The sequence below is a fragment of the Anoplopoma fimbria genome, chromosome 20, assembly GCF_027596085.1.
Source record: "Anoplopoma fimbria isolate UVic2021 breed Golden Eagle Sablefish chromosome 20, Afim_UVic_2022, whole genome shotgun sequence".
In the NCBI taxonomy this organism is placed as follows: Eukaryota; Metazoa; Chordata; class Actinopteri; order Perciformes; family Anoplopomatidae; genus Anoplopoma; species Anoplopoma fimbria.
In genome coordinates, this window is record NC_072468.1 from 2,040,570 (window position 1) to 2,068,363 (window position 27,794).

General features: G+C 39.3%; 3 protein-coding genes across 3 annotated transcripts; 1 reads left to right on the top strand and 2 right to left on the bottom strand.

The window, feature by feature from the left end:
* Positions 1–3,033: 3,033 nt before the first annotated feature.
* On the top strand, positions 3,034–7,537 carry spaca6 (sperm acrosome associated 6). The gene is made up of 9 exons (XM_054622335.1): positions 3,034–3,247; positions 3,358–3,444; positions 3,635–3,716; positions 3,966–3,989; positions 4,059–4,159; positions 4,643–4,746; positions 6,360–6,516; positions 7,146–7,329; positions 7,459–7,537. Exons 1-9 carry the CDS (start codon positions 3,034–3,036, stop codon positions 7,535–7,537), a joined length of 1,032 nt encoding a protein of 343 aa, XP_054478310.1.
* Positions 7,538–18,786: 11,249 nt separating this feature from the next.
* On the bottom strand, positions 18,787–21,810 carry has1 (hyaluronan synthase 1). Its single transcript, XM_054622292.1, has 5 exons — positions 21,734–21,810; positions 20,139–20,835; positions 19,821–20,046; positions 19,558–19,690; positions 18,787–19,462 (listed from the first exon to the last, which is right to left on the bottom strand). The coding sequence occupies exons 2-5, from the start codon at positions 20,820–20,822 to the stop codon at positions 18,787–18,789; spliced, it is 1,719 nt and encodes a 572-aa protein (XP_054478267.1). The 5' UTR covers positions 20,823–20,835; positions 21,734–21,810.
* Positions 21,811–24,457: 2,647 nt separating this feature from the next.
* Positions 24,458–25,742, bottom strand: LOC129110157 (trypsin-3-like). The gene is given in 6 exon segments (XM_054622339.1): positions 24,458–24,639; positions 24,725–24,861; positions 24,963–24,981; positions 24,984–25,224; positions 25,386–25,545; positions 25,687–25,742. Coding segments are annotated over 6 exon segments (747 nt in total). The 5' UTR covers positions 25,727–25,742; the 3' UTR covers positions 24,458–24,489.
* Between the last annotated feature and the right edge of the window lie 2,052 nt (positions 25,743–27,794).

The following is a 27,794-nucleotide window of genomic DNA, read 5'->3' on the forward strand; positions in this document are numbered from 1 at the left end:
TGTTGGTTTACCAGGTGAAAACAAGTAGTTTACCAGTCATAAAATGTGCAAATTTCCCTTTTCCACAACATATGAACATAGTCAGTCTTCCCCAGTCGGCATGTGTCATTCTGTCTGTCTACCAGTGGGTGGCATTGGCTTGTGATATTTCAAGCAGTTAATTTTCTTTCTTTCATCACCAAAACATACAGACATTTTTAATTGATATGTTGGGGTTTAAAAAAAAAAAGCTCCACTTTGATATTGTTGTCTAAAGTATCATAATTTTTTACTTAATTTACAAGTGGATTCATGTCTAATGTGCCCTCCTTGTCCTGCTCTTGTTTCATCTTAACTGGTAAGTCAGATGAAAGAACTTGGCTTGCTCTCGATATTGGACTAAAAATATATAGTATGATATTTAATAATAAGTGACATTTGGACTGTATCTTTGTGTAAATTCCTCTAGAACTTAGAGAACTTAACCTAATGAAAACTGTCCTTACAGGGAGTTGTAAAGGATTAAACCTCAGCAATTCTCAAGATCTAAAGATAAATATCTATTTTTATGACACAAGTTATATTTTAGGCAAAGATTCTGCTATTTATATATCCTAAATAGAGGAAAGGGTTTGGGCAATTACTAAGAACTTAAGATACATGTCCCTGTCTTTGACATTTAAGTTAGTTTCTAGACTATAATTTTGCTACTAATGTTTCTTGCATACGTATTGAGTTTATTTTTAAAGCCCTCTCAGTTCACTGAGCATAGAAAAGACCCTGTAATTTGTCAGTGCTAGCTCAATAAATCATGTTCAAGAACGCCAATGACGTATAAATAGTTTAAAATGAATTGTTTCTCCTAAGTTAATTGTCTCCTCCACAGTGTGCTCAACTGCTGCATTGCTGATATTGTTTGAGCCTTGCTGTGTGCAAAATGTTACTTTGCTTCTCATTGCTGTACGGCGAGGCAAAAGATTGGTGTGGATGAAATAAAGACAACTATGTGATGATTATGTTTTGATTGATTTGATTAGTTTTGCTTGTGATCTGCAGAAAGTCAGGAAGCCGGTCGGTGCCGCAGAATCCAAATGTCAGATGAGGTCATGTCTTTGTCTCGGTGCAGTGACTCTGCGGTTCTTTCTTTAAATACGTTTCATCTCTGTGTTGCTTTTTTAGTATTTTGAATACATATTTAAAGCCTCCCTGTATCTTTTTAATTTCTCAGTATGCCCCTCTGTCCCTGAGACCCTTAACCTGTGAGGTCAAAGCAGGTCACAGGTGAGGTCCTCGGGAACAGGGCTGCATTCAGTTTCAACGTTGTACAAAAAAGGGGCATTTTGTATGTTAGATATTACACAATGGACATTTTTCTCCCCAGAAAGTAATCCGTTTTGTTTCCTTTGTTGTCTTTGTTGCAATACAAGAACACTCTCAGAGGATGCAATGTCTTGTTTTCTTCTGACTGTAATGTATCTAAGTATCCAGCTGAATGACCCTTCAGTATGTTGCCTGTTTTCAGTATAAGTTTACCTGTCATGATGAAGAACACCCCTCCTCCTGCAGCACAGACACTCTCAGGGGGCCAACCCTATTGGCTGGCTTTGTGTTATAGCCCTCAATGGGGGCCAATTGGAAGACAGCCGAGGGTTGTGACCCCGTCAGTTATGCCACTTTCAGAAATCCGTTATTTGTACATCATGTGCATGTTTTGTGCTTTGCACTGAAGAAGTGCATTGTTTTCTACCTCAGTATGTCAATAAAATATTCCAAAAAAAGGTTGTTGTAATGTATGGGGTTTTTTTTACATGTTACATTTGCAATCTCACAATTTCCTTTCTAAAATGTATGAACTATATCTTTGCTACACTGAGCCTAAAGGCTGGATTTTTACATGAAGCACCGGTTCTTGGAATACGTGTAATTGAAAACATCTTGTGAAGATTATTCCGCTTACTTTGAAAATAAGTGTCATCTTCCATTGCAATGGAATAAATTGTATTTATAAGTGGTCATGAGAAGATTTTATCAAAGTGCCTTGTAGCAACACATGCTCTATGCAAATTGTAAAATGTACTCCAACACGATTTTCACCGTGCGACCGGCTGACTTTGGCAGTCCTGGAGCAGACTCTTGCCTAATATTGATTGGCTTGTCTGTGTGGAGACGGATGAATGCATTAGTACCCAACTCACCCTGCCACTGGAAATATATTAAGTTCATGTATTAGGCACCCTGTCTGGTTGCCATGGAGATGCACGGGGAGCGAAGGACCAGGGAGGAGAGGGGATGGGGGAGGGATGAGGAAGATGGGAGACCGAGTGGGGGATACAGGATGTGATGAGGCAGTTGACTTGATTTGTAGTCCCGTTTCCTCTTCCTCCTCCTCCTTCCTCTGTCTGTCACTTATATGTCCTCTCTTACACCCGCCTTCTCTTTGTTCCTCCTCGCTTCATTTCCCTTTTTTCTCTAACATAATTTCACTAATACTTATCATTTTTCTATTGATGATCCTTTTGTTCCTTTTTTTTTTTTCTATTTGGCTCTCGCTCTCTCTTCTCGCCATCCCCACACGACCACACGTTAGATTTTTACTCTTTGCATATTTGTCTTGAGTTTTCTTGCCAACACGCTTTCCACTTTGTCCCTCTACTACATAAGCATTTAACTCCCTCTTCATCTGCCCCTCTCCCCTTCACCACCGCCTCCCACCTTGGCTCGCTCCATCTCTGTGCTCTGCAGTAAAACTGGTGCATTGAGGCAGCAGGAAATCGGGGGAGACAATAGAATGGAGGGAAGTATAGAGGGGAGTCTGTGATACTCCCCTTTCAAACCCAAGCATGTTGAGGATACATGAACAGGACATTTTTTAAGATCTTATGTTTAATTTCATGTGGGATATGTACCTAAAAATACATATTCAAAGCTTAGATTTTTCAAGCTGAATAATATAAACCTTGGAATTTCCACAAGTATGGTTACTATGAGCCCAGGATTTGAATAAAAACAGTTGATTCAAAAACCTTTGTCTGAGTTTGTTGCACATGCTGCAAAATGCGCACATCTGCTTTGTGTATCGTGTGTGTTAGCATGCTGTTCAGGTCCTCTCTCAGCTGCTTTCAGTGCTTTGTTGATGTTCCAGACAGTCTTCGCCTGTGTTGGGGTCACTTTTTGACTGAACACAACATTAGAAATGTTGACGCCTGCTTCAGGAAGCTGGACCGCATATTCAACAATCATGAGAGAGTAATTGACGCTGGAAGAGTGGGTGCGGAAAATTATCTTTTTGATATATTTTCTTATAATGGTTTTGGGATCTTTCTTCAAGGCAAACACAAAAACATTATTTATTGTGTAATAGTTGTGTCCCTCTTCCAGGTAGAGGTTATGACAAACGACTGAAAGAGATTCTGGATGCAGAGATCCTGCCCATGGTGGAAGAGTTCCACAAAAAGCTGAATAAAGGTAGCTGAACACCTGCTCTGATAGACACATAATTGCAAATTTAATGAGTCTTTAGAGCATCAGAATTGGTCAGAAACGGAGGAGAGTTAGAAATGAGGGATTTCAAAATGATGCCCTAAAGCACCCAATTCACCAGTATGTGTTGAGCCAAATATTTCAGTCTTCCTCCTCCTCTTTCTCCATCCATCAGACACAGTGTATGAGGAGAGGTTGCAGACAGCAGCAGACAATTTCATCGCAGCTGCCTCCAAACTGCCTAGAGGTGAGACATGGTCTCTTTCCTTTTTCCTTCATCTTTTCATCTATGGTAAGGCCCATATTAGGTCATTACAGCGCCCTCAGATCTCTGTTCTCTCTGTATTAAGCTACTTACGTTATTACAGCCTTTCAAATACTGTGGGGAATAAAGGAAGCAGTCAGGTTGAACTGACTCATACCTCTGGATGTTGGCACCGAATCAATTCATCTGAACGAAATAGAATTTAGCAATCTAAGTTAACTATCTCATTTTGTTTTCACAGTCTCTGGATGCTTCCCTCCTTGTGGTTAGTGTCTCTTTCTTATCTCTTCAGTATCATAATTTCCGTCATTATATACACAATACCTTGTATCAGTGTTAGTTTCACGCACCCAACAGGTTTTCAGAGTGCAGGTGCAGTATACAACTGTATTACCTGCCAGTATGACTCCTGTGAATTCCCTCTCGACTGTCCAGGTGAGTATTAATAATCCAACATATTGGGTTAGTGACACTATTACATCATCATTTTTAAATAGCAAAAGGCGTTCTAATCCGGCCTTGACACATCCTTACATAACTATATGCTCACCCTCATAAGCATCCACTCTTGATCCTTGAAATGCTCTTAGCAGAAGGTTTAAATTTGAGAAAGAGACCTAGGCAAGGTTTTATTTCCACACGTTATATCTTTTGCACAGATGCCCCAAGGTACTCTTTAAGCCTTTCGCTTCTTTATGCAAGGTGACAGTTGACTCCCACACACGATGGTATTCGTATCAACCCTGTACAGAACAGCTACTGTTTAGCATATCATCACTTTTACTCCATTCCTCAGAGACTGGGCTTAAGTATTATCATTAAGGAAGGCTCAGACTGAAAGAGCTGCCCCCTGTGAATGTTATCTGTGCGTATGTCTGTCTCACTGTGTGCACGTGGGCGGCTATACGTTTGTGTCAGTTAAAGAAATGAAAGCAACGGAGAACAGCAGGATCCAAATGCGGTGCGAAGTGCCATTTCACTTACCAGACGATATCGAGGTGATCTGGAGGGTTGCAGAAGAGGTAAGCTTTGCACATGGAGAACCATTCAGGGTCACTGCATTACCTTTAAGGGAATAGTTCAACATTGTAAGTAAAATGCATTTGGCCTTTCTTCCCAAGAGTTAAATGAGAAGATTGATAACACACTCATGTTTGACTGTTAAATATGAGGCTGGGGCCAAGAGACAGTTGGCTTAGCTTAGCATGAAGCCTGGAAGCAAGAGGAAACGGCTAGCCTGGCCTTGACCTTAGTAGCGATGCAAGGGTCAACCTACAAAGCAGCATTCAGAGTGAATTATAAATGATTTTCAGAAACATTGTTGCGCATTATAGTCCAAATTCTTGTCCCCTTTCTCTCTCTCTCTCAAACACACAAAAGTTCTCGATCCTGACAATTGTGCTACTATATTGCATTAAGTTTTACTGATTGGTTTTGGGCGGTTGATTGACACATATTTTTCCAGGTTGGGCAGTGAGAATTGGCTCTCATAACAGTTTGGGTAGCTGCATATTTTAAATGCTAAATTTGTCATATATTGTAAAATAGCGCACTCATTTAAAAATGTTGCTAGCCAATGTGCTATAATAACTTGATCTTGAGTGCTGTGTCATAAAAAACGATCTTAACGAGCCAACTGTATGGCCAACCAGTACATACATTTTTTTTCCGAAACACACAATAAATGGTAGCAGAGAAAAAGACTATGGTTATACTGGTTAATGCAACTTTTTGGATCAGACGCACCATATTGGCCGTGTCGGTATGTGTGTGTCCACATTTGACCCTTCAATGAGACCTATCTGGTCGGATAGTGATCGGATATATTTCGTAGTGAAAGGAGTGGCTATAAAAGGGTGGATTAACATTTAAACTCCCATAAAAAATAAGAGTCCCCCATTATTCTGGCTGCAATGAGTCCTGGCTTGATTGGATGACAAATGTTGCATTGAAAAGACCAGTGTAACCACTTCCATAGACACAGGGCAGGCCTCTCATTCATCAGTCCAAACCCCCCCACCAAACACAGCACAATACAGGGTCAAGGGGCTGCTTAGTGACCAGCAGAGACTCCAGGAACTGCCCATAAAACCATAAATTGTAAATTTACACTTGGGGTTTTGTGCAGTTTAAACAAACAAGATATAACATGTTAATAAGTGAGCTTTAGAGGAGACGGTAGCTGTTTCCCACTATTTTCCTGTCTTTATGCTAAGCTAACTGGCTGCTGGTTGTAGATCCATATTTAACATACATATACAAGAGTAATTATTAAGAAGATTGGCCGGGCGTCCGTGCTCGCCGAGTTATTAGTATCCCAATTTGTTTAGGTCCTATGCCTTTACCAATGAGCTACCTGATGTTAACTTCTCAAAGTCAATGCCTGACTTTAACCAATTGTCTCTGCCACAACTAGCTAAGCTGTGCGGGTTTTGGGAAGAAATGCAAAGGGATTCATAATGACGCTCACAAGAGTGGTATCAATCTTCTCATCTAACTTTTGGCAAGAAAGTGAATACCGGCCTATTTCCCAAGCACTATTACTTTAACGCATAAAATATCTTGCTTTGCATCTGTGCAGATTATCATAAATGATTCCTGCTTACAGTATTTGTAAAAAAGTATGCCTGGACAGGTGAAAACCCAGCAGGTGGATCAGTTTAAAGAAGTGACTGTGGGGGTGGATAGGCTCTATTCCATCCCTTCAACCAGCTTGCAGCATCAGGGCACCTACCAGTGTGAGATCTACTCAGACCAACGCTCCATTGTCAGGCTTTACTACTATCTCACAGGTAAGATACAACACTTTTAGGAGAAAGAATTGGAAGGAGAATATATCCTCACTTAAGGAGAGAATATGCTTAGAAGATACAGATGCAGCATACATAGGGTTAGAATATTGAGAATTGCTTTTGGGGAAATAGGAAAACAAATTGAAAAAAAAATTACAAGCATGTTTCTCATTCCTCAATTCCAAAGAAATATTTAAAGTTTATTAAACAAAATGGAGGCCATCAATGAAATGCATTTGTACAGCTGTATGTAAATAAGTTGATGCGTAATTATATATATACATGTACGGATCTGCATAATCATACAGCTTTGCATATGTGCATAAGTATGTGTACTGTATAAATATAAATGTATATTTCCAGTATTCAGTTCAATTCCTACTAGGCTTCACTGCATAAAGGACACACTTGTCTTTTCTTGTTCTCAATAACACAATTCATGTTTCAAATTAATGACAAAGTATTAAAACAAATAGCTCACATATATTGGTGCTAAAATTTCACAGGACAATATTACAAAAACTGTGTTTTGTTAAATCACTCTCCCTATTCCTTTCCCATTACTTGTGGTTTTTTGTCCTTAATGTGAGTTGAAATTCTCCCCTGTGTTCTTTCTCTCTCTGTTTAAGTGACCCCCCAGGTTGTGGCAGGCCACACAGAGCTGCAGGAGGTATTCGACCTGTCTCTGCTCTCAGGATGGCTGTTACTCCCTTCGCCTGGTGGTTCGCCCTGCTCCCCCCTCCTCCTCCCCTCACCACTGCTTCTCACCGCCTGTTTAACTGCTTTGCTTCTGCTGCTGTTCCTCTCCCTGGGGTAAAACAAATATTTTATTTCTACAATATTACACCTAAACAGCAAAGAAACTAGTCAAGATGCTCCAGGCTAAGGCATGTATTAGTAGGAATCATATACTGATTTCCACTTTTTCCTTGTCTAACGCAGAGCTCTGTATTGGTCATCAGAACCAGAGCAAACCCACCATGCTGAACATGCAGGTGGAGATGAGGATTTGGGATTCTGAGAGCTGGGAAGATGCATTTGGGGCAATAAAGGCATTTCAGTAATCCTCTGGTCTTCTATAGAGCCTTACGTCATAGTTTACCGAAAGCTGTGTGTTACTCTTTCTACCACTAGAGGGCAGGATGCTAATCTTTATCATTGGTGCCCAGTCTACACTGAACTGTATGAAACAACCACAATTAATATCATTAGTGTGCTATGGGGATGGAGAGTAACAAACTAGGTCTACTCACTTACTCTGAGTACAATTTTGAGATGCTTGAAGTACAGCAATATCATACTTTTTACTCCTACATTCATCTTACAGCTATAGTTACTAGCTACCTTTCATATTTTTGGGGGCATACAAAACATATGATGAGCTTGTAAAATGTTTTGATTAGATTGCCAACAGTGTGTAGTTAACATAAACTCCTCTTAAACCATCTACAACAACACATATAATGCTTTCAAATCATAGGAATTCATAATAATGTAATCATCTTAATAGATTCAACACTCATAATTTGCTTTTCATATGTTTTGCCTGACTCTTCTGCACATTTACTCAAGTACTATTTTGAATGCTGTGTTCTCTAATTACCATCAAATGTTATATCCCAAAAACAAATTACATTTTTAGTTTTAAAAGCATGGCACAGATTGACACGTTGCATGTTCCCACCTTACTTTAGTTTATCACCAGTGACACGTAGGGCGTTACAGTTCTTGTTTATGACTGTCCTGGCATGCAGAAAGGTTTTGGCTCAGATTAAATGATTATTCTGGCAACTCTGGCGGACAGATGAGCTAAAGTTATAAGGCTTAAGTGAACAGATTTTTTGGGGTGATAAGATAAAATAAGATAAGATAATCCTTTATTAGTTCCGCAGCGGGGAAATTTACAGGATTACAGCAGCATAGAGATAGTGCAAACAAGAGACATAGTAAAAAAAAAAAATAATTATAAATAAGGAATAAAAGTAATAAAAACCGGAAAGAATATTAAATAAGTAAAAGTAAAAAAATCCACAATAACTAAAAATAGTGTATATACAGACAGAATAATTATAGTATTGCACAGTGTATTTATATTGCACAGATTTTTTAGAGTTTTGTGATCTACTGGGATGGCAGACAGAGCTGGTTGTACAGCCTGACAGCGGCAGGAAGGAATAGCACTAATGATGATGAGGTTATATAAAATGCTGTCATGAAATGAGAGGATGGATGAGGTAAAATCATGCAGCAGCCTTAGACTTTTTTAGTTAATTGTAACATTTTTTATCAACTTTTTCAGTGTTTGGTTGTATTCCACCCTCTCGTCTCATTTCTGGTAGCAATAACCAAGTTAGTGACGACCAAAAACCAAGATGGCGACAGCCAAACATAGTCCACAAACCAACGTCCCCTTCTTCTATATAGTTTATGGATAAAACTGACTAGCACCAGTGTAAGCAATGTCACCTTTTAATGGCTGGGATAGACCTGGATGAGTAGTGCTGGACGATGGACTCAGGGACATCCAGACAGTTGTTCTGATAAGGTTGTAAAATGTACAGATTATACTAGCAGAGAACGATGGTATCAAAGTCAAAGCTTCCTTTTAGTTCCACTGGCCTGTGTGTAAGGATGTAGCCAGCTGAGACCGTCAAGCCTTCAGGTGACCACAAAAGGGCAGCAACACACACTCTACATCCCATGCCAGAAAGCACAAGCACAAGTATAAAACATCCCAGATCTCTTAGAGGATATATTTAGCTTGAACTCTGTTGTCACTTATACATTGTGTCACATTGGGGCTGTGGTTCAGAGAATATTGTGTTGCTAAAACTAAAGAAAACATCCCCAAACACATATCTGAATCATAGGGGAGGATGGGGAAGTACTTATGTTGCAAAACACATCTTTACTGGAGTCATACTTTATATTTGCCAACGTATATTTGTTAGAGTGGACCCTCAAAGCTGAAAACTCTCTGATGTCATGGCTATCCTTTGTGGACCAGTCAAGAGTGAATGGCAGTCGGAGTAAGAGTAATTAAACGTCATAACATATTCTCGTTATCCTTTTGTACTTTGTACAGTGTGACATGCAAACACTTCTCAAGATGAAAAACTGAAGAAATCCCTTGTGTATACTTTGGACCTTTGAAGAAGAGTTTTTTTCCTAAAGTGACCCAAATAAGCATCAATAACTACATTTTGTGATTTTGTACACTGCACTCCTTCACAAAAAGGAGCAGCATTCTATACCTGGTTGCTTCGGGTCAGTGTGACTTACACTCCAATCTCCCTTTTTTTTCCAAAGACAACTATTTTTTATGTTGATAACATGCAGAGGACCTGCATTAATACATTTTTTTTACATGATACAAGGGGTCAATATTAGATCAGGAACGATTAATATGTCTTCACCAACTGCCTTAAAAAGAGATACATTTTAATATTTTGATGGCTTTTGCTCCTGTTGTTCTTCACCACTGTTGTGGTGAATATGGCAAAGTTTTCTGACACATGTTTTCTGACATATTTTTCTGGCAACAGGGAGATCTATGTTTTATGAGTAAACACTATGCACTTTTTGTCACTGCACACAAACATTAGACTTCTTATGTGCTCCAAAGACAACACATTGCCTAGGTTCAAACCCTTACCTTACCTGACTCTTTCCCCTGTATGTGTAAGCAGCTTCACAGAGCCACTAGCATTAATGTACTTCATAAATGTAAAGAGATGAGAGAAAATGACAGAAAGACCTGGGGCCAAACACACAGGCCCACATATGCCCAATGCTGCCTTCGACTGAAACTTCTGAGCTTGTAGTTACGACATAGGATATCGTGAAACAAGTGGTTAAGCTTTGAGAACATTACTGCTAGGAAACCGCAATATTAACATTACTGTCGCCGTTTAGAAGCCACTGAGACCAACAATTTAGCAAGTAGGTAACGTAATGCAGGAAATAAACATCTTCCTCATACATGTGATAAAATTACAAAGAAAAACAAAAAATGTACCTCATGGCCTTCTTTCTGACAACTTGTGAAGTCGGAGATCTCATGAAGTTTCCACTTACAAAGTTGTGAATTTTGAAAATGGAAAACATGACCAGATTTTAAGACAGCAATAGAAATGAGTTTGCTTCTTTTTTTCAGTTTTTTTGTCTCAAAGTCAATGGTCTTTTTATAAAATACGTCACTTAATATCCCACTGGTAAATTTTGAAGCTTTTATGTGTGTTAAAAAGGCGATTCCTAACAAGTTGCTAAATGAGACAACTAAACGTCATCATGCTGACTAGTCTGCCTGTAGCTTAACGGTGGTGATGTGAAGCCACGGGACAGTGGTGTAGTTCATTTGTAGCCTAATGTTAACGTTCCACTTCTAGCAATTCCATTCCATAAAAATGGTTCTCATTTGTGAACAAAACTTGTAAGTATTATAAACTTATGTTTGTCACAGAGCTTATGGCTGCAATATTACAAAATTCAAGCTATTTGTCGGGGAAACCAGAGGATACCATCTTCCGGGTTGGTCTACAAAAATACATAATTCCTACAGCCCTCTATACACATGTGCCTGGCTAACTTGCAGCTAATGTTTGTAAAGCATTATTTTTTTCATCTCCTTTTGCATGTTAACCTTATCTTGACTGTAATTTACAAGCTGTAGGTTGGTTAATGATGAAAAACAGTTGACCTCTGCAACCCTGAGAGGTCACAGGAATAATTATCAATCAAATTACTTATTGATTAGATTGTGTTATAGGTTCCACCATATAGATGGTCATATTCAGGCTGGTTTCATCCAGCATCCCTAGCAAAACCTACTAAAATGAATGCCTCATTCATAGATATCCCACCAAATTATTTTGTATGTTATCAACGTAAACATTTATAAGACAAAGTATAAATACCGCAAAAAAGAACGCACTGGGCAGGCGGGAGGGGCGGTAGATGGGATCAACAAACGGTGATCTTCCAGCCATGAGACTGATGTTCATTCCCCATGTGAAACAAGAAGTCAATATGGATGTTTTTGTCATGTAACTTATGTACTTTTTAACCCAAACTATGATCTTTTCCTAAACCTAAATAAGAAGTTCTATTGCTTAAACCCTAATGAAGTATTTCACAACAGAGTTTATTTTGAAAAGACTGTATGCATGTAACGAGCAGAAAAAACACATGTTGCTGGATTTCCTAAGAAAATTCCCGAAAAAATTAGGAGTAACTTTTGTTAAGATATTATAGGAACCATTGTATTAGGATACGTTGTCATATTACAGTATAATTTCTACAAAATATGACTGGTAACACCTTAAGACTTAATGCTTGTTCTTAGTTTCCTCTAATTAATTCAATTTAGGGGTTAGTATTGATATGCATTAATAGTTTAAAATATTGTCATTGACAATCTCTTTTTTCTGACAAACATGTTTGAAACTAACATCTGAATTTAAAATGTTTTTATTTTCTAAATGTTTGAATTTTTTTTTACAGATGATTTGAACATTAAAAAACATAAATTTTGTCCTTACTTCTGACTTTCTAGTCTGCTCTGATGTACTCTTTAACTCAATAAATTGGTTTGATTTTATTTTGGAATTCAAACAAGATGAAGAAAATGTATATTTTTCACTGTAAGAATCTGTTTGCATGTATAAATACTAAATAAAAAAGCTTGAGAAACCCACAGCAATTCTCCTTAAATGAATGCTGTCTTATCTGTGGACAAAACACAATGTGAGGACTGACTGGGACCTCAGAGTCTTATAAAGCACTTGTGGAGCATCTAAATATAGTCAGACATGACTCAATGCTCAGCTTGTCATTTAATGGGCAGATTGCATGTATTTTTTCCACTGGATTGCTCTGTTGCCAAGGAAACCAATGATGTATTGTTACTAACTTTACAGAAGGGAATGTTAACTTTAAGGATGTGAATTGCTCTCTGAATCAACTGATGGGAGTGCCCGTGAGGTTAAAAACATCACTAAGATTATGCGTCATAAAAGTTTCTTCAGCAGATCTCACATTTGACAGAGCCATAAATCTCTCCTTTATGTGAAAATGATATGTACGTTAAAGGTGTAACTCTTTTTCTTAGTCTGTAACTTTGAACTATTTGAGGCATTCATTCTTGTTTATGATATTGTACACACATCACAATAAAGAAACAATCAGCATACTTAACTGCGTGTTTAGTTCCAATTTATCATCATTTGAAAACACTTTTGGACACTGTAAATAGTATGTTATAGAGAAAAGAAGACATTATGATGTCAAAGTTTATGTCCTCTAGGGTTGACCTTTGGCAAATATGTGTTATAATCATTACCCTGATGTGTTTTTCTGCCTCAGGTATATTTGTCACAAATACTATCACAGGCAGAAATTATCTGGTTTTGATTAGAACTCCATTCTGCCAATTTATTTTTTAATTACACTGACTAGCATGAGGACATTTTAGCATGTTGTTATTTCATAGACAGCGCCAGAGCTTCAGGTAATAATTAATCTCATCACTGCAGTGAATTAACACATTTTTAAATTGACACAATCACCCCAAAAGGCGGCAAACTAAATCATCTTTCCCTAATCTATATTTAAGTGACACCATTTTTGGGAAATGATGCTCAATAACTCTGACAATCCCAAGGTGGAACTAAGGTTTCAGCTCAAAGACAAAGTGACGTTTTTCAGGGACTTCATAAAGTTTGGGGGAAAGTTGTGGACACTGATTGGTGTCCAATGGCATGCAGCTTCAAACTATGTTTTTTTTTCTCAATTTCCAGTAAATGATGGCAACTCCCCCAGTATGAGAGTGCATGCTGTAGCTGACGCTGAGTTCGTCACATGAAAGCCGTCTCTGAAGACTGGGGGAACACCCTCAACCTAATTTGTGCAAATACTGTGAGCCAAAAATTACTATACGATCCAACAGAGTTCTTCCTTTTCATTCCGTAAATAAAAAAAACATTCCGCTTCATTACCTCATGTCTACCTCATTTGGATTTATTTTTTGCCATACAGAAAGGAGTAAATGGAAAATAATAAAAAGTAGTCCATACATCTTTGAAAAGATTGCATTGGTAATGGCAACCACAAGCCACAACAATAAAATAATGACAACAAGCTTGTAGGATGTTGTTTTATTGTGTTGCTGTGTAGAGCAAAAGAAATGCAATTATCTATAATGATATATTTTAGTAACCCATATTGTACTGAATTATCTACCACAGTGTGTATCATCATATTAATTATTACGTATTACATTTTCATGTGTTCTGAAGCAACTGCAATTCTGTGGAAAAGTATCTGTAAATTGCAGCGTCTTCCAAGAAAACACTGCTGAGAAGAAATGAGACCAGAAAGAGTTTGATGCTGACAACACTTGGTAGTCCATACTTCTCCTCCCCATTTGTAACAGATCAAACATGAGCCGCAACATGTGCGCCAGCTGAAACAATTTCTCTTTCCCAAAGTCAGAGATGGCGACCCAGACAGGGTGGGGGAGGACAGGCTAATTGAAAACAGACATGAGGGGAAGTGGTGTTTGGCTTCGTCAGACTCTTGGTTAGGACCCAACATATTTTTTTTATCTCCTGGCCCTGACTCATTTTTGTTTTAGTAAATCACATCAGACATCTGAGAGCCACATTTTCTGGTTTACCATGGTAAAATGTTGCTTTGAGACCAAACATGGGTAGTACTGTAAAATCTGATGAGTAACGTTGATGCTGCTCTTGAAGAAATCCAGACATTTTTACTCATGTGAGAAAATATTTTTGTCTGCCAAACAGCTGTTTTAACCACCGTCAGAGGTCTTGCCTCACTGGCAGATAGTGTAATAGTGGAAGTGTTTCCTGATGAGGCTAGTGGTCAAGTAATTTAGTCAAAGTCTACCGTTGCACAACAGCAGCCAAGTGGCAGTGGAAAGGAGAGATTTTAGTTATCATAAGAAGCATAGATTACGATGCCTTAGATGACCATAATAGTATTATGGTTAGAGAAGTTTTAGTCTGGCTTCCAGCAGTTGCACTGATGGAGACACAACTCTTCTCAGAGCCTCCTTTGACACCTGGATGATCTGTGATGTAGGAGAATATTTATGTAATTAAGTTGAAGTGCAGGTCAATCAGGAAAATGTACTTTAAGTACTATAAAAAGTACTACTTATGCTACTATCACTGCTATTTGTATCATTCTCCTTCTACAATATCTGCTGGTGATGTTATTTGTAATAGTAATATTTTTTCTATTATCATTTCTTCTACTACTTCTACTTCTGTTATTACTGCTCTCATTTGATATAAATTCTGTCATTTGGATTGTTTATGTTGTCATTATTATTATTATTATGTGTTTTTATTCCGTACCCATGATGTACACTCACCGGCTACTTTATTAGGTACACCTTGCTAGTACCGGGTTGGACCCCCTTTTGCCTTCAGAACTGCCTTAATTCTTTGTAGCATAGATTCAACAAGGTGTTGGAAACATTCCTTAGAGATTTTGGTCCATATTGACATGATAGCATCAAGCAGTTGCTGCAGATTTGTCGGCTGCACATCCGTGATGCAAATCTCAGATCTCAAATCCCAGTAGATCAGCAGTTTTTGAAATACTCAGACCAGCCCGTCTGGCACCAACAACCATGCCACGTTCAAAGCCACTTAAATCCCCTTCCTTCCCCATTCTGATGCTCGGTTTGAACTTCAGCAAGTCGTCTTCACCACGTCTAGATGCCTAAATGCATTGAGTTGCTGCCATGTGGTTGGCTAATTAGCTATTTGTGTTAACAAGCAATTGAACAGGTGTGCCTAATAAAGTGGCCGGTGAGTGTATATTGCACTTCTGTCCATTTTAGGAGAGAAATCCCTCCTCAGTTGCTCTCCCTGCTGTTTCTTCAGTTTTTTCCTAGTTAAAGGGCTCTTTCTGGGGAGTTTTTCCTTATCCGATGCAAGGGTCCGAACACAAAGATCATTGACTAAAGTGCACTTGACATTTGAAAAAAAATGCTCTTTGGGTGTTGCTCTTTATGTTAAAGAAACCTTGATGTTTGTGCAGCTGGAAACACCTTGTTTGAGACGTCATTTTTGTACAGAACATAAATATTCATTTAGTCCTGCATCAGATTAGCAACAATCTGTATCAGATTGTCAATGGGATTGTGACAGCTCTGCGCCTCCTCTAACATGTAAATGCCTACTCCACAATTGTTTGTTAGTATTACGAAACAAGGAGTTATTCTCGTTACACCTTTGGTGCTTTCTAAAATGCTATAAGCAAGAGCTCTACTCTACATGTAATGCCTTAATATTTCCATTTAAAACAGAGATCATAGTTTCTCATAAAGCCATATCTTTCACTTGAAGGTGATTAATAAACTGCTGTCCCCCCTCGGCTCATATAACTTACAAGTTACTTGTCTTGCTTATAGATCCTCCTATACATTTACATATTAATAACACTTCTTAAATAATACGCGACACAAGACTCTTAACTTCACATGGAATATTTTCTATTGAGCTCCGTTTAGGTTTTATTGTAACATAGGAACTTGACATGGAAGGTGTACATGAGTAAAGTATTGAACTTTTCCCAAAATGTGAATGTACTCACATCACAAGATTACAAATGTCACAACACACAGCACCATAAATTCTATAAACCAAATTTACCTCATAAATAAATACTCAAGCTAAATTATTTCAAATACAGAAAAGCCACAAGACTGCAAGAAAAAGTGAGAATAGGGATGGGAAAGGTGTGAACACACCTTATATAGAATAATAAATGAATATTATAAATAATAATAAATCATCTCTAAACGTCCATCCCATTTACATTACATTACATTACAGTCATTTAGCAGACGCTTTTATCCAAAGCGACTTACAATAAGTGTATTCAACATAGGTATTCAAGAGAACTACTAGTCACCAGAAGTCATAAGTGCATCTCCTTTCTTAAACAAGCATCTAAAAGCATAAACCAGAGCAAAAGTATAGTGCAGAAGCAAATTACTACGAAAACAATAATTGCAACAGACTAATACGAATACAATAAGTGCTACAAACTACTACGAATAGGATAAGTGCAGTAAACGAATACGAATACAATAAGTGCAACGAACTGATACGAATACAATAAGTGCTACGAGGAAGGCTCAGGGTAGTACTTCTTGAAGAGGTGAGTTTTCAGCCTGCGCCTAAAGATGGGCAGCGACTCTGCTGTCCTGACGTCAGTGGGGAGTTCATTCCACCACTGAGGGGCCAGGACAGGAAAAAGCTGTGACCGGGTCGATCCACTGCAGGGACCTCTGAGCGACGGGGCAACCAGTCGCCCCGAGGCAGCAGAGCGAAGTGGTCGGGCGGGGGTGTAGGGCTTGACCATGGCCTGGAGATAGGAAGGAGCTGTTCCTTTCACTGCCCTGTAGGCTAGCACCAGAGTCTTAAACTGGATGCGAGCTCTTACAGGGAGCCAGTGTAGAGAACGGAGAAGGGAAGTTGTGTGGGAGAACTTGGGGCGATTGAACACCAGACGAGCTGCAGCTTTCTGGACAAGCTCCAGAGGTCTGATGGCCGACGCCGGGGCTCCGGCAAGTAGTGAGTTGCAGTAGTCGGACTACTGCAACTCAAAAAACTATCCACTGGGTCTTTCAAATGGTTTATTTAAGAAGCAGTAGAATGTTCTCAATATTACAATGCAAAATAAAGAAACACTGTGCAATTTGCCTTAAAATGAGAGTGGATTTTCCACACTCACTATCCTCAACCAGGTGTAATAGCCTCTGACAACTCAGGCAGAGCTTTTGCTCTCACTCTTACCTTTTATAGTTTCACTTATACTATACAATTTGAGATGGCTGTGTCTGTTTTTACATCAATACTCCTGGCAACCCAGTTTCCGCCTCAGGGATAGTAATAGTGGTTTTCTTGAAGTTGCAGACGGTCAGAATTCTGCTAACCTGTGAAAACAAAGATATAAAATCTTTCTAAATGTACGAGGGAAACTCCTCTTTTCTTGTTTTCTGATCAGAATGTACTTTGCACACAAATCTGCGACTTTATCATGTACTTAAGTAGGAACTAAGCTTGAACCCTGCAATCCTGCAGTTTCACATCTGTCTTATCAGTGCGGTCAAGATTGTAAATTTTATGTACAACTATGACTTTAAGGACCACTCCCACTGATGTTAGCCAATATACTAATGCTTACCCTTAAGAAGGGTTTTTGTTGAGGAGGTTATATTTAGCCTTGCTATCAGTCAGCAGTGCCATCGCCCGCATACTGTATTATGTCATTTTGCACTGATTTACCAAGTCAAGTTTTTCGTTGTTCCCTGTAAATAATGGGATCTTAATCCAAAGAAAACAGGACGGTACACATTAGAAAAATAATTTATTTGTTCAATTCACAAGTTCCCAAAACCATCACATTTTTTTCCAACAATTTCCACCCATTACAACAAGTGTATTGCTTATATATATATATATATCCCTATATCTTAAACACACCCTTCTATCAAGAGAGTAGGTATACACAATAACTACATTAAGGTTTCAGTAAGTGACTCCATATTTTGATCCTTGACCCAGCATTATCATTGTCCAGTTTATTTTTCAATGATGGTGCATTTTTCCTACTACGCAAAACTGCCATTTTCAAGTAAATGTGCAATGCTGCAGAAAGTGCCATCCAGGATCCAGTGCAATTACAACAACAGTGGTACATTTATGGTCATAAATGGACACAGTAAAGTTCATTGTGTTGTTTAAACAATGTATATACACATACATTGACATATTGTCTTAATATTGAAAAAAAGATTTATAAACCAAGATCCACACCTTTAAATACTTTTTTTTATCTAAGCTGCAGTTTTCCCATCTTTAGATATCATGAACAAATATCTGATGGAAGGCCATCTCGCCCATCATAATCTGACAAAAAGAAACCTGAAAAGTGCATGGGCCCAAAAGCCCTCAGTAGTTTCCTTTAAATGTGCAACACCCACATATGAATCAAACATTCATCCTAAAATATCTTAGTGATATATTTGTCATCTATATAAACAATATTCATTCCTTTTTTATTTATTTCAACTTTAGGTTTGTTGGTTTAGCAGCTGCTTACCTGTCCATGAGTTACTGAAATGTTGGACAAAATAAATGAGTGAAACCCACTAAATAAAATAAGGTCACTGGTTGAAATTGAATAAATAGTTTTCCATCTCTCAGTTCTTCACAGGACACTTTGGATCTACACACTCAATGCGTAACTTTGGTCGCGTTTCCTACATGACTTGCGGAACCACACCCAGTAGAGGATCATCATAAGCAGCCAGTAGCACGTGTAAGCCACACAGCCAAAGATGATAAACTTGGTCTCTAGTATCTTGGCTTGAGTGAGCCAGTCCACTTGACTCTCCCTGTAAATTGTGTAACCAAGCCCACCTAGTAAAATGGCTAACCACACTGTCAGAGGGAGTAGGGGCATGTAGTTCCCAACAATCTTACGTCTGCCTGATGTCCCCCAGCTGCTTTTGTTCATGGTGATAATGGCAAAGTACTTAGCAGGCAGCAGGCTGGTCATGTACAGAGCTGAGTAGAGGGACATAAACACCATCACCATGTCTCTGCGCAAGATGCAGGCGTAAGCCGCTTTCACCAGCCCAATCAGCTGGATGCAGCACAGGATCCAGACGATGTCCCACAGCGAGCCTGTCCAAAAGAGCTGGATGATGGTGGCGGTGACGAAGAAGGGGAAAATGCCTGATACGATGGACTCGTAGGTCATCCAGAGGTGGTGCTTGTGCCACCACATTGCATTGTAGAGCCACTCACGGAAATAAGATTTCGTCCAGCGTGTTTGCTGGTTGAGCCAGCGCAGAAACTGAGCAGGTGTCTCCGTGTAGCATTTGGAGCGGGCTGTGTATCTAAAGGAAATGGCAAAAATAAGATCTATGAAACCTTTATCATTAAGGCAATGATTGCACCATCAAGGTAGTTGCGTCTGATGAAAGCATCTTACTTTGTAGCAAAGCCCATGCTCAGCATTCGGTTGGTAAGATGTCTGTCATCACCAAATGTGCAATGACTTCCCAAAAACTTCTGATTGTACCAGGACTCCAGAAACTGCTGGAGGAGATCGTTCCTGTACAGACCTTCATGGAACAATTCAGGAATTAGTTACAATGAGTAACAACAGTGCATTAAAGCCACGACTACCACTGCTTGACATGGGGAATGGTTACTTTGACAAACATCACAGGGGAATAAATGTATTTTCCTTACCCAAAGGACCACTTATGCAGGACACACAGTTGAAGAAGGACTGGCAGGACCTTTCGATGTTGAAAGCCATCCAGTACCTCAGACTGCTCATGAAGCTGATGTAAGAGTCTTTCAGGTTGAGGATCATCACATCTCCTCCCACAGCACCATACTTGTGGTTACTCTCCAACACTTTACACAGCTCCACGGTGGCGAGAGAATCCAGCTTGGTGTCTGAGTCACACACCTGGTGAGGGAGAAAGAAAGTATTTTTTAAAAAAAAATGTTATTAAAGTTTCTTAACATGAGGAATATGAATTTTAATAGAAAAATAGATACCTGTATATAGTCTACTGATAAGCCGAGTGCTTTAAACGCGGTGTACATCACTTCCCGCTTGCCGCCCCACTTCTGCATGATGCACACGCAACTCTTGTTCTGGATCAGCTGCTCTACCTCTTTTCGTTGTGGATCCTCAACTATGGTTTGATCAGCATCCCCTCCCTGGCTTATTTCCACATCCTGCTGGTCCTGGGTGGGGTCCCATGTATGGTAATTGTTCTTCCACACATAACAGCCAGGGTCCTGGTCCACAAACACCTCCCTGAACATGTCCATCATATACCTGTCATCATCTGTGTTCCCGTCGATGACCATGATGATGCGGAGCAGCTCAGGAGGATACTTGAGGGCCCTGATGGAGTTCAGGCACTCTCTGAGATAGACGGGGTCCTCCTGGTAAGCGGATATAGTGAAGCCAATGGTTTTGGTGAAGGTGCACGGGTCTGTTCGAGCTCTCATTCGACGGTGCTCAATGAAGGCGAAGAGGCTCTGGACCAACACATGGAGTGAGAGGAGTAGTCCATAAAAGCCAAAGGAGATGATTCCATACATGGAGGTCACTAACTGGAAACCTTGAACATATGCCCACACCATCACGCCCAGGACGAGCAGAGCAAAGGTGAAAGTGAAGATGGCGCGGAGCGTTGAGCCAAGCTTCTTCAGTAAAGGTTTCAGCTCCATTGTGTTTCTTTACCTAACAGAGCACAAAAACACCACAAATATGGTATAGTCATAGGGTATAGCTTGTATGTGCTAAAAGTATTCCTACTGGTCTTTGTCGTGCTAAAAATGAATGCAGACACTCACTGTGGTTTGGGGGAAAAGGGTGTTTTAAATGGTGTTAGTTGTTTTATGTGGACTGTTGTAAAACATGTTAACAAACTATACAAGTTGGAAAATAATACAGCTGGCATACATAAAGCTTAAAGCTCAAGGCTAATGTTTTTAAATCCTTGGTGCAATGGCTGTTAAACGTGAATAGCACTGACAACTGTGCCCTATTGTATAGAAACACATGTAACAGTTCAGGTAATATAATAACAGTAATAACATAGAGGCTCAGTGGGTCCAAGAGACTAATAGGTTGTTAACATACTAAAAAAATGTTTTACGTATTTTATCTAATACAGGGGTTATTCTAATGTAGCTCATTCTATGATATCGTATTTACATTATTGTCCAAAACACAAGAATATGACATAATCTATGCTTGTATGTAAATATTAATTATTTCAAGTTCCCTTCAAGCTACTAAATCAACCCACACTCACAAAGACATTTTATTCTGACCGAAAACTGAAGCTGACCCAAAAAGTGGCTTCATAAGGCAAAACGGAATTGATCAGCTGACTGAATTAATACCAAACTAAATAATAAATCAACAAACAAAAGCGTCAAATGTAAAAGCATCAGGCAACTTACTTAAAAATCTGATATCTGTTTTTATTTAAAAATAAATAATTATCATTAATGACTTGATGTTACAGACATTAGTTTTTAATTAAATTATAACCAAACTCTAGTAATTAAAATGTAAAAACTGTATTTCTAAATATATACTTATGGCTAATAATTAAAAAACACAACCCTACCTGATGTCAAGTGTCCCTGGTGTTACATTTGAAGGACATCCACTCGGTGTTGTCTCTTGTGTGGCAGCTCTCCGTGAAGTTTGTTGGCTTTGATGGAGCCATGTGCAAGCTTTTTATGGTTGTCCCCTGACTCAGCCGTGCGTCAGGAGCAAGGCGGTGGTCCAGTTTGCAAGCTTGCTTTGTTTTTTTCCTTTACCATAGAGATGTTAAGTCTGTGACCTCTGACAAGACTTTTTCCTACAAAAAAGACTCTCCCAAACTGAGCAGTATCGCAGGAGCGTCAGACACACTCAGTGTAGACCTCCCACTCCACATCTCTGTGTGGAACCTCTAGGGGACCTTTTGGGTTCCCTATCTTTACCACAATTTACCTTTTTACAGCCAACCTAAACCTGATTGAGATCTAACGTTAACCTAGAAATATTTGAATAAAACCAATATGTTTTGTTTTATTCTATTGCATAACCAGCTATATTTTAAAGATGTATCTGTACACAAACACTGTAAACGTTGCACTCAGTTGTTCCAACAGGGGATTTTGAACAGTGGCTGAATGTAACTAAGTACTCAAGAACTGTACTTACTTGTACTTTACTTTTATGCTACTTTTTACTTCTACTCCACAACATTTTTGAGGGAGTTCTTGAACTTTTTACTAACTAGTTACTCTACAGATTTAGATTATTAATGAAAAATATAAATCATTCAATTAATTATGAAATGTTATTATAGTTTATGCTACCCAACAGTATTTAAGTAATTAAAAATAGCCCCACCTTTACCAGTTGAACAGAATGTCAGGTATTCAATCACATTAACCTTGAGATGAAAAAGATGAGAAACCTCAGAAGTAGCTCTCAAGTTTATACACAAGTTGGATGTTGCCCTCTGCTGGCTCCTATCTGGCACTGCAAAAGTCAAGAAACCAAAGTGGTAGTAAAGTAGTAGCACTTTTGGTTGTGGAGTGTATTATGAGAGGAGCCAAAGCTGGTATCACTGAGTAAAATGAAGTTTTCTCTGTTCTGTCCTACTAATCTGTGACTTCGGTGGACTACAGCTGCCCCTTCTGGTTCACTGAGTTGCTACCACTGACCCGGAATAACCATGATTACATCCCTTGAGAGTTACTTTACAGGCAAATCTGTTGACCGCTCATGAGGGTCCACACCCTTAGCCACAGGAGCTGGCCCGGGCCGTCAAAACGCTCCGTGTCAGACCCAAATAGAAGCCACCAGGCTGCTGATGTCATGTGTGGAGGCTGAGCCAGTCAATGTGTTTAGGGACAGCAAACAAACGGTCTTAACTTTCTGCACGTTATGTAGCTTTTCTGTGAGATCTGTATGTTTTTATGTATGCACTTTACCACACTTTATGCTTCTGTGACATTGTTTAATCACTTTTAATTCAGCATCTCTAATATATTGTCTATTTTATATAAAATATATATTTTTTATAAATATGTCTGTGTAAGTTGCACAGACATAAAAAGCTTCCTTTTTATAGGTCCATTTTTATTGAAAGGTTATGACCCTGGCTAATCATTGCAGTTGCTGACGGACAAAACGCATCAAGATAATATTCTCTAAAGGACACAGCAGAGGGAGGAGGACTATTCTACCAAGCTGCCATAACTTGTAAGTAGCTTGTAAACATGGTTTATGGAATTCTGTAGAATTCAAAACATGGAGATCTGTGTTGCCAGAATAAACATCCTCTACATAGCCATGTTGTGAAATATAAAATAGTGCAGCATCCAGCATGCTTCATAGCAATAAGAGCTATTTTTTGTACGTAAATGAGTTCTTGTTTGGCCTCTTTATTCGGTGGCCAAGAAAATGCCCTGTGACTCAACCCGCTGCTCTGTGCCACACCCAAGCAACCAAAATCCACTTAAATCACTCTGCCATTTTGTGATTGAGTGTTCACATATGTGCACCTGTTGTTGACTATGCACCCTTACACAGAGAGGTTGCAGAGCTTGGGCGCTTGCATGGAGTTAGTGTTTTGCAGTACATAGGCGTCTTCCTTTAGGGGCTCAAAAATTGAAAGTTTTGATCGAGAATGTCTTCCCATACTTTCATTTTACTCCAAACACAACCTGCGCCAACATTCAGGTCAAAATTCAGCTAAATAAAAGTTACTGCATAGCGAACTGTCCAAGTACCACATTTGTAGCAGACAGTGGTCCAACCAGTGATTATGGAGTGTGGCCTGAGTGTGCAACATGCTTTACAGTTTCAACCCACAGAGAGCAGTGTAGCAGCATTTTTTTTTCCCTTTGTGATTTACTGCTGGTTGACTGCAAATAGTAGGTTGGTTACTCAACTGCTCTGTGTTCTACTGAGGCATCCATGAGCAAGAAACATGTCTGCCCATTCATTTTGAAGTAATTTTGAGTCAGCTCATGGAGTCAAATACTGTGACAGCATGGGAGACAGCAATTTACACTCTTAGATACTTAGATAGATGCCATTTTACATTCCTGCTTACCGAAGCTATGAATTATGGTGCTGAGCAGAAGTGGCTTTTCAGGCACACTTGTTTTAGACACCTGCAGAGCAATTAAGTAAATTTACTGTAATGTAAAGTCTGGGTGTATAAGGCAAAAGACAGGCCGTTATATTCTTAGATACTCACTGTCATTGTCATTCTAATCACTCACAAATAGACCTGTAAAAAACACACTGTACACACAGCACATCACATAGTTGACTTTACTGTCAGTTCACATGTGAATTATTTGATATCTTTGCTGTTCAGCCAGACGCCATGGTACTCTTGATCCAGGAGACGTAATTGCAAACTTTTGTGTACACTCCGGGCTTTTTTCTCAGAGCGCAGCCATGCCCCCAAGACACAACTCCCTGGAGTTCCCCATCACACATCATGGGACCCCCGGAGTCACCCTGGAGAGAAAAAAAAAAGAAGATGATTATCTTAAGAGGCAGATACACTTGTTTTTTGTTACAGCAGCCATGCTCTCTATAATACCTGGCAGGAGTCTTTTCCTCCCTCCAGATAACCAGCACAGATCATGTTTTCAGTGATTTGGAAAGGATATAAATTAAAGCATGTGTCATCGCTCAGGAGAGGGGCGTCCAGGCACTGCAATTTATGAGGGTACCTTGCTGGAAAAAGACAGTGGAAGGGTGTTTTTATGAACAATAATGGCATGAAATAGCATTTTTGAGTCATTCTTAGGCAGTCAGATAGTTTCTCTGTAACTCACAGCCCTCATTGCTGGGACGAAGACTCCCCATCCAGAGATCTGGCACATTGTCCCTTCACTGGCACACTTTGAAGGGAGCGTAGCAGGGCGTATATAGCCGTTAAGAGTGGCAGGTTGACTCAGTTTGATTAGCATGATATCACTGTCCTGTGTGCGGGAGTTGTAGTCAGGGTGGCGAATAAACTTGGCAGACATAATGTGCTGTTCAGTCCCTTCAGGTTCCCAGATGTCGTGCTCACCCAGACGAACTTCTACATCTGACCTGAAAGAAATAAATCCATCTTTAAGGTGAGTTTGCACTCATGATATTTAGGGGAAACCACATGGGAAAAAAATTTAAACACTATAAATCCTTCTTCTTAACCAGCTGCTAAAGTTTTGAGTTACATGCTGTGAGCAGAGGTAAGCAATCATCTCTCTTACTTTGATTTGCAGTGTGCAGCAGAGAGCACCCACTCATCAGACAGAAGAGTCCCTCCACAGAAGTTGTACCCACTGAAGAGAGACACTTGGTAAGGCACAGAGTTTTTTGGACACTCGTACCCTCCTACGATCCTGTTATCTTCCTTCAGGGCAGCTGCAGCTGTTAAAAAGTGTGAAAAAAGAGGTGACAAAAACCGAAGAAAAAGATTGTATTGACATCTATCATATCAACATGTGATTTGGCACCATTCGATGCCCCATGATCAGACTTTTTACAGTATCTATCAATTCTGTACAATACCTGCCCCTCCAAGGAGAGTCACAAGAAGAAAAAGCTTCATGTCTACTGTCTGCCTGGCTGCCAGATTAATGTGCCCTCACCCTCTTAGTTTCAGGTATTTTAGTCCTCTTATCTCTCTCTTATCGTCAGAGGTACACCTCAAATACTAAACATGTGTTACATTTCCCCAGAACACTGGGTTAAATGTACAGTATTCAGTAGGAAGACAGTCTGGATGAGTAAACAATTTGAATTGCAAACACTGACATTTGGAATTATGCTTTTAGTTAGAGGGAAGTTTTTGAGCTCAGGGTTCTTAGTAAGTTTGAGCTCACTTTGGAATCAGTACAGTTGCTATTAAACTATGTCACTATGGCAATAACAGGTTTAATACACATTAACTCACATCCCTTCGTGGTAACCACATACTTGTGGATGTTGAGTAAGACTTGATATGTGGGTTTAATTCATATGGTTAAAGATGCTCTGGGCCACAGTTAATCTTGCCATCACAAATTAGTCATTTTCAACATCCAGAGAACCCAGAAAAGAACTTAACTTGTAGTATTTTACTTTTTTTACAAGACAGGTCGACTTCTTATCAGTGAGCTGCTGTCTGGAAAAAAGCTGTATGTTGCTGTGTCGCAATACATGATATGAAATCCTTTTGCATTGCTCAACCTTAACAAAAAAATAATCCAAACACAGAGAAATTTAAATATGTTTAGAAAATGTGAGAGACTGTCAGATTTTTAGGTTTCATGTATGTTATCAGTAAAGTGTTATTTGTTGACACTAAAAGCATTTCAATCAGGTGAGACTTCAATAAAATTTAACAATAATTTATTACACATGCATAAGAATGAATAGTACAAAGTCTTTGGCTATTGGACTCCATGGCCAAGCCATATATCAGAGGAGCCCAACACTGAGATCAGTGAAGCACAATCCCCCTGGAGTCCAGACACTGGTGGTGGTGATGATGATTCAATTCAATTCAATTCAGATTATTTTGTATAGCCCAAAATCACAAATTACAAATTTGCCTCAGAGGGCTTTACAATCTGTACACATGCGACATCCTCTGTCCCGGAACCCTCACATCGGCACAGGAGCATATTTTTAACGTTTGACAGCAACGATGTGATTGGCTAAAGGAAACCGTGGCCGAAACTGGTTGGTTTAATTTTTACGTGAACGCCCCCCAATCACCTGATAGAGTATTCACAGGTCCACAGTGAATGAGTATATGAATGAACAGGATAGTAAAGCTAGTCTTCCTGACTGAACTTTCACTAAGCTTCATTCATTTTAGTAATTTTTTGTTAATTGTAACTAACGCAACAATTTTGTTGACATTGTTATTATCTTTGATACAAAATGTGCAGGTTTGGAGCGTGTACACAATTTCACTTAGTTGAAATTAAAATAGATTCCCTAAAGCAGAACTTTGTACCACACTTTCATTTTACAATCCTGTGGTCAACTGCTTGTGAAACCAGTGTAACCTTTTCCTTTAGCTCTCTGGTTGGGTGTGAAGTGTTTAGAGGAAATCAGCACTCTCAAAGTTTTGACATTGCAAAACTGCATATCACTGCTGAGTCAATGCCACGGAATGGAGAGGTACTGAGAGGTACGAGGCTCCGTTGCTCATGTATGAACACAGGTGTTTATCAGCACCAGACAGGAAAACATTTAAATGTGAGAGCACGTTTAACCAAACCCTATGATTATACACTTAAGGCTAAAATAAAACGCATTCTCATCCAGCACAGGCAAGTTCTCCCCCCCATCATTACTGGGTGGCACAGTCACCGTCTGCCTCATTCCTTTTACAACCTGCGTATCATTGCTTGTGTTCCTTGATTGCAATCAAGTGCAACAAGTTTTCACATTCTTCTGAGAGACCTACGCTCTTGCAAAGATAAAAAAATGCCTCAGGTTGCATATGTGTTCACTGTTGTGTTTGTTTGCTGTTGTGATTTCAGAAGACCTACACTAGGGATACAATTTTCATTAAAGTGGCAATAGACGTGCAAGCCGTGTCTGTCCACGGCTGAGCTTGCATACTGCTGGACACATCAGACTAATATGTTTTGTGCTCATTTTTGGCTGTGTTCTCAATGACC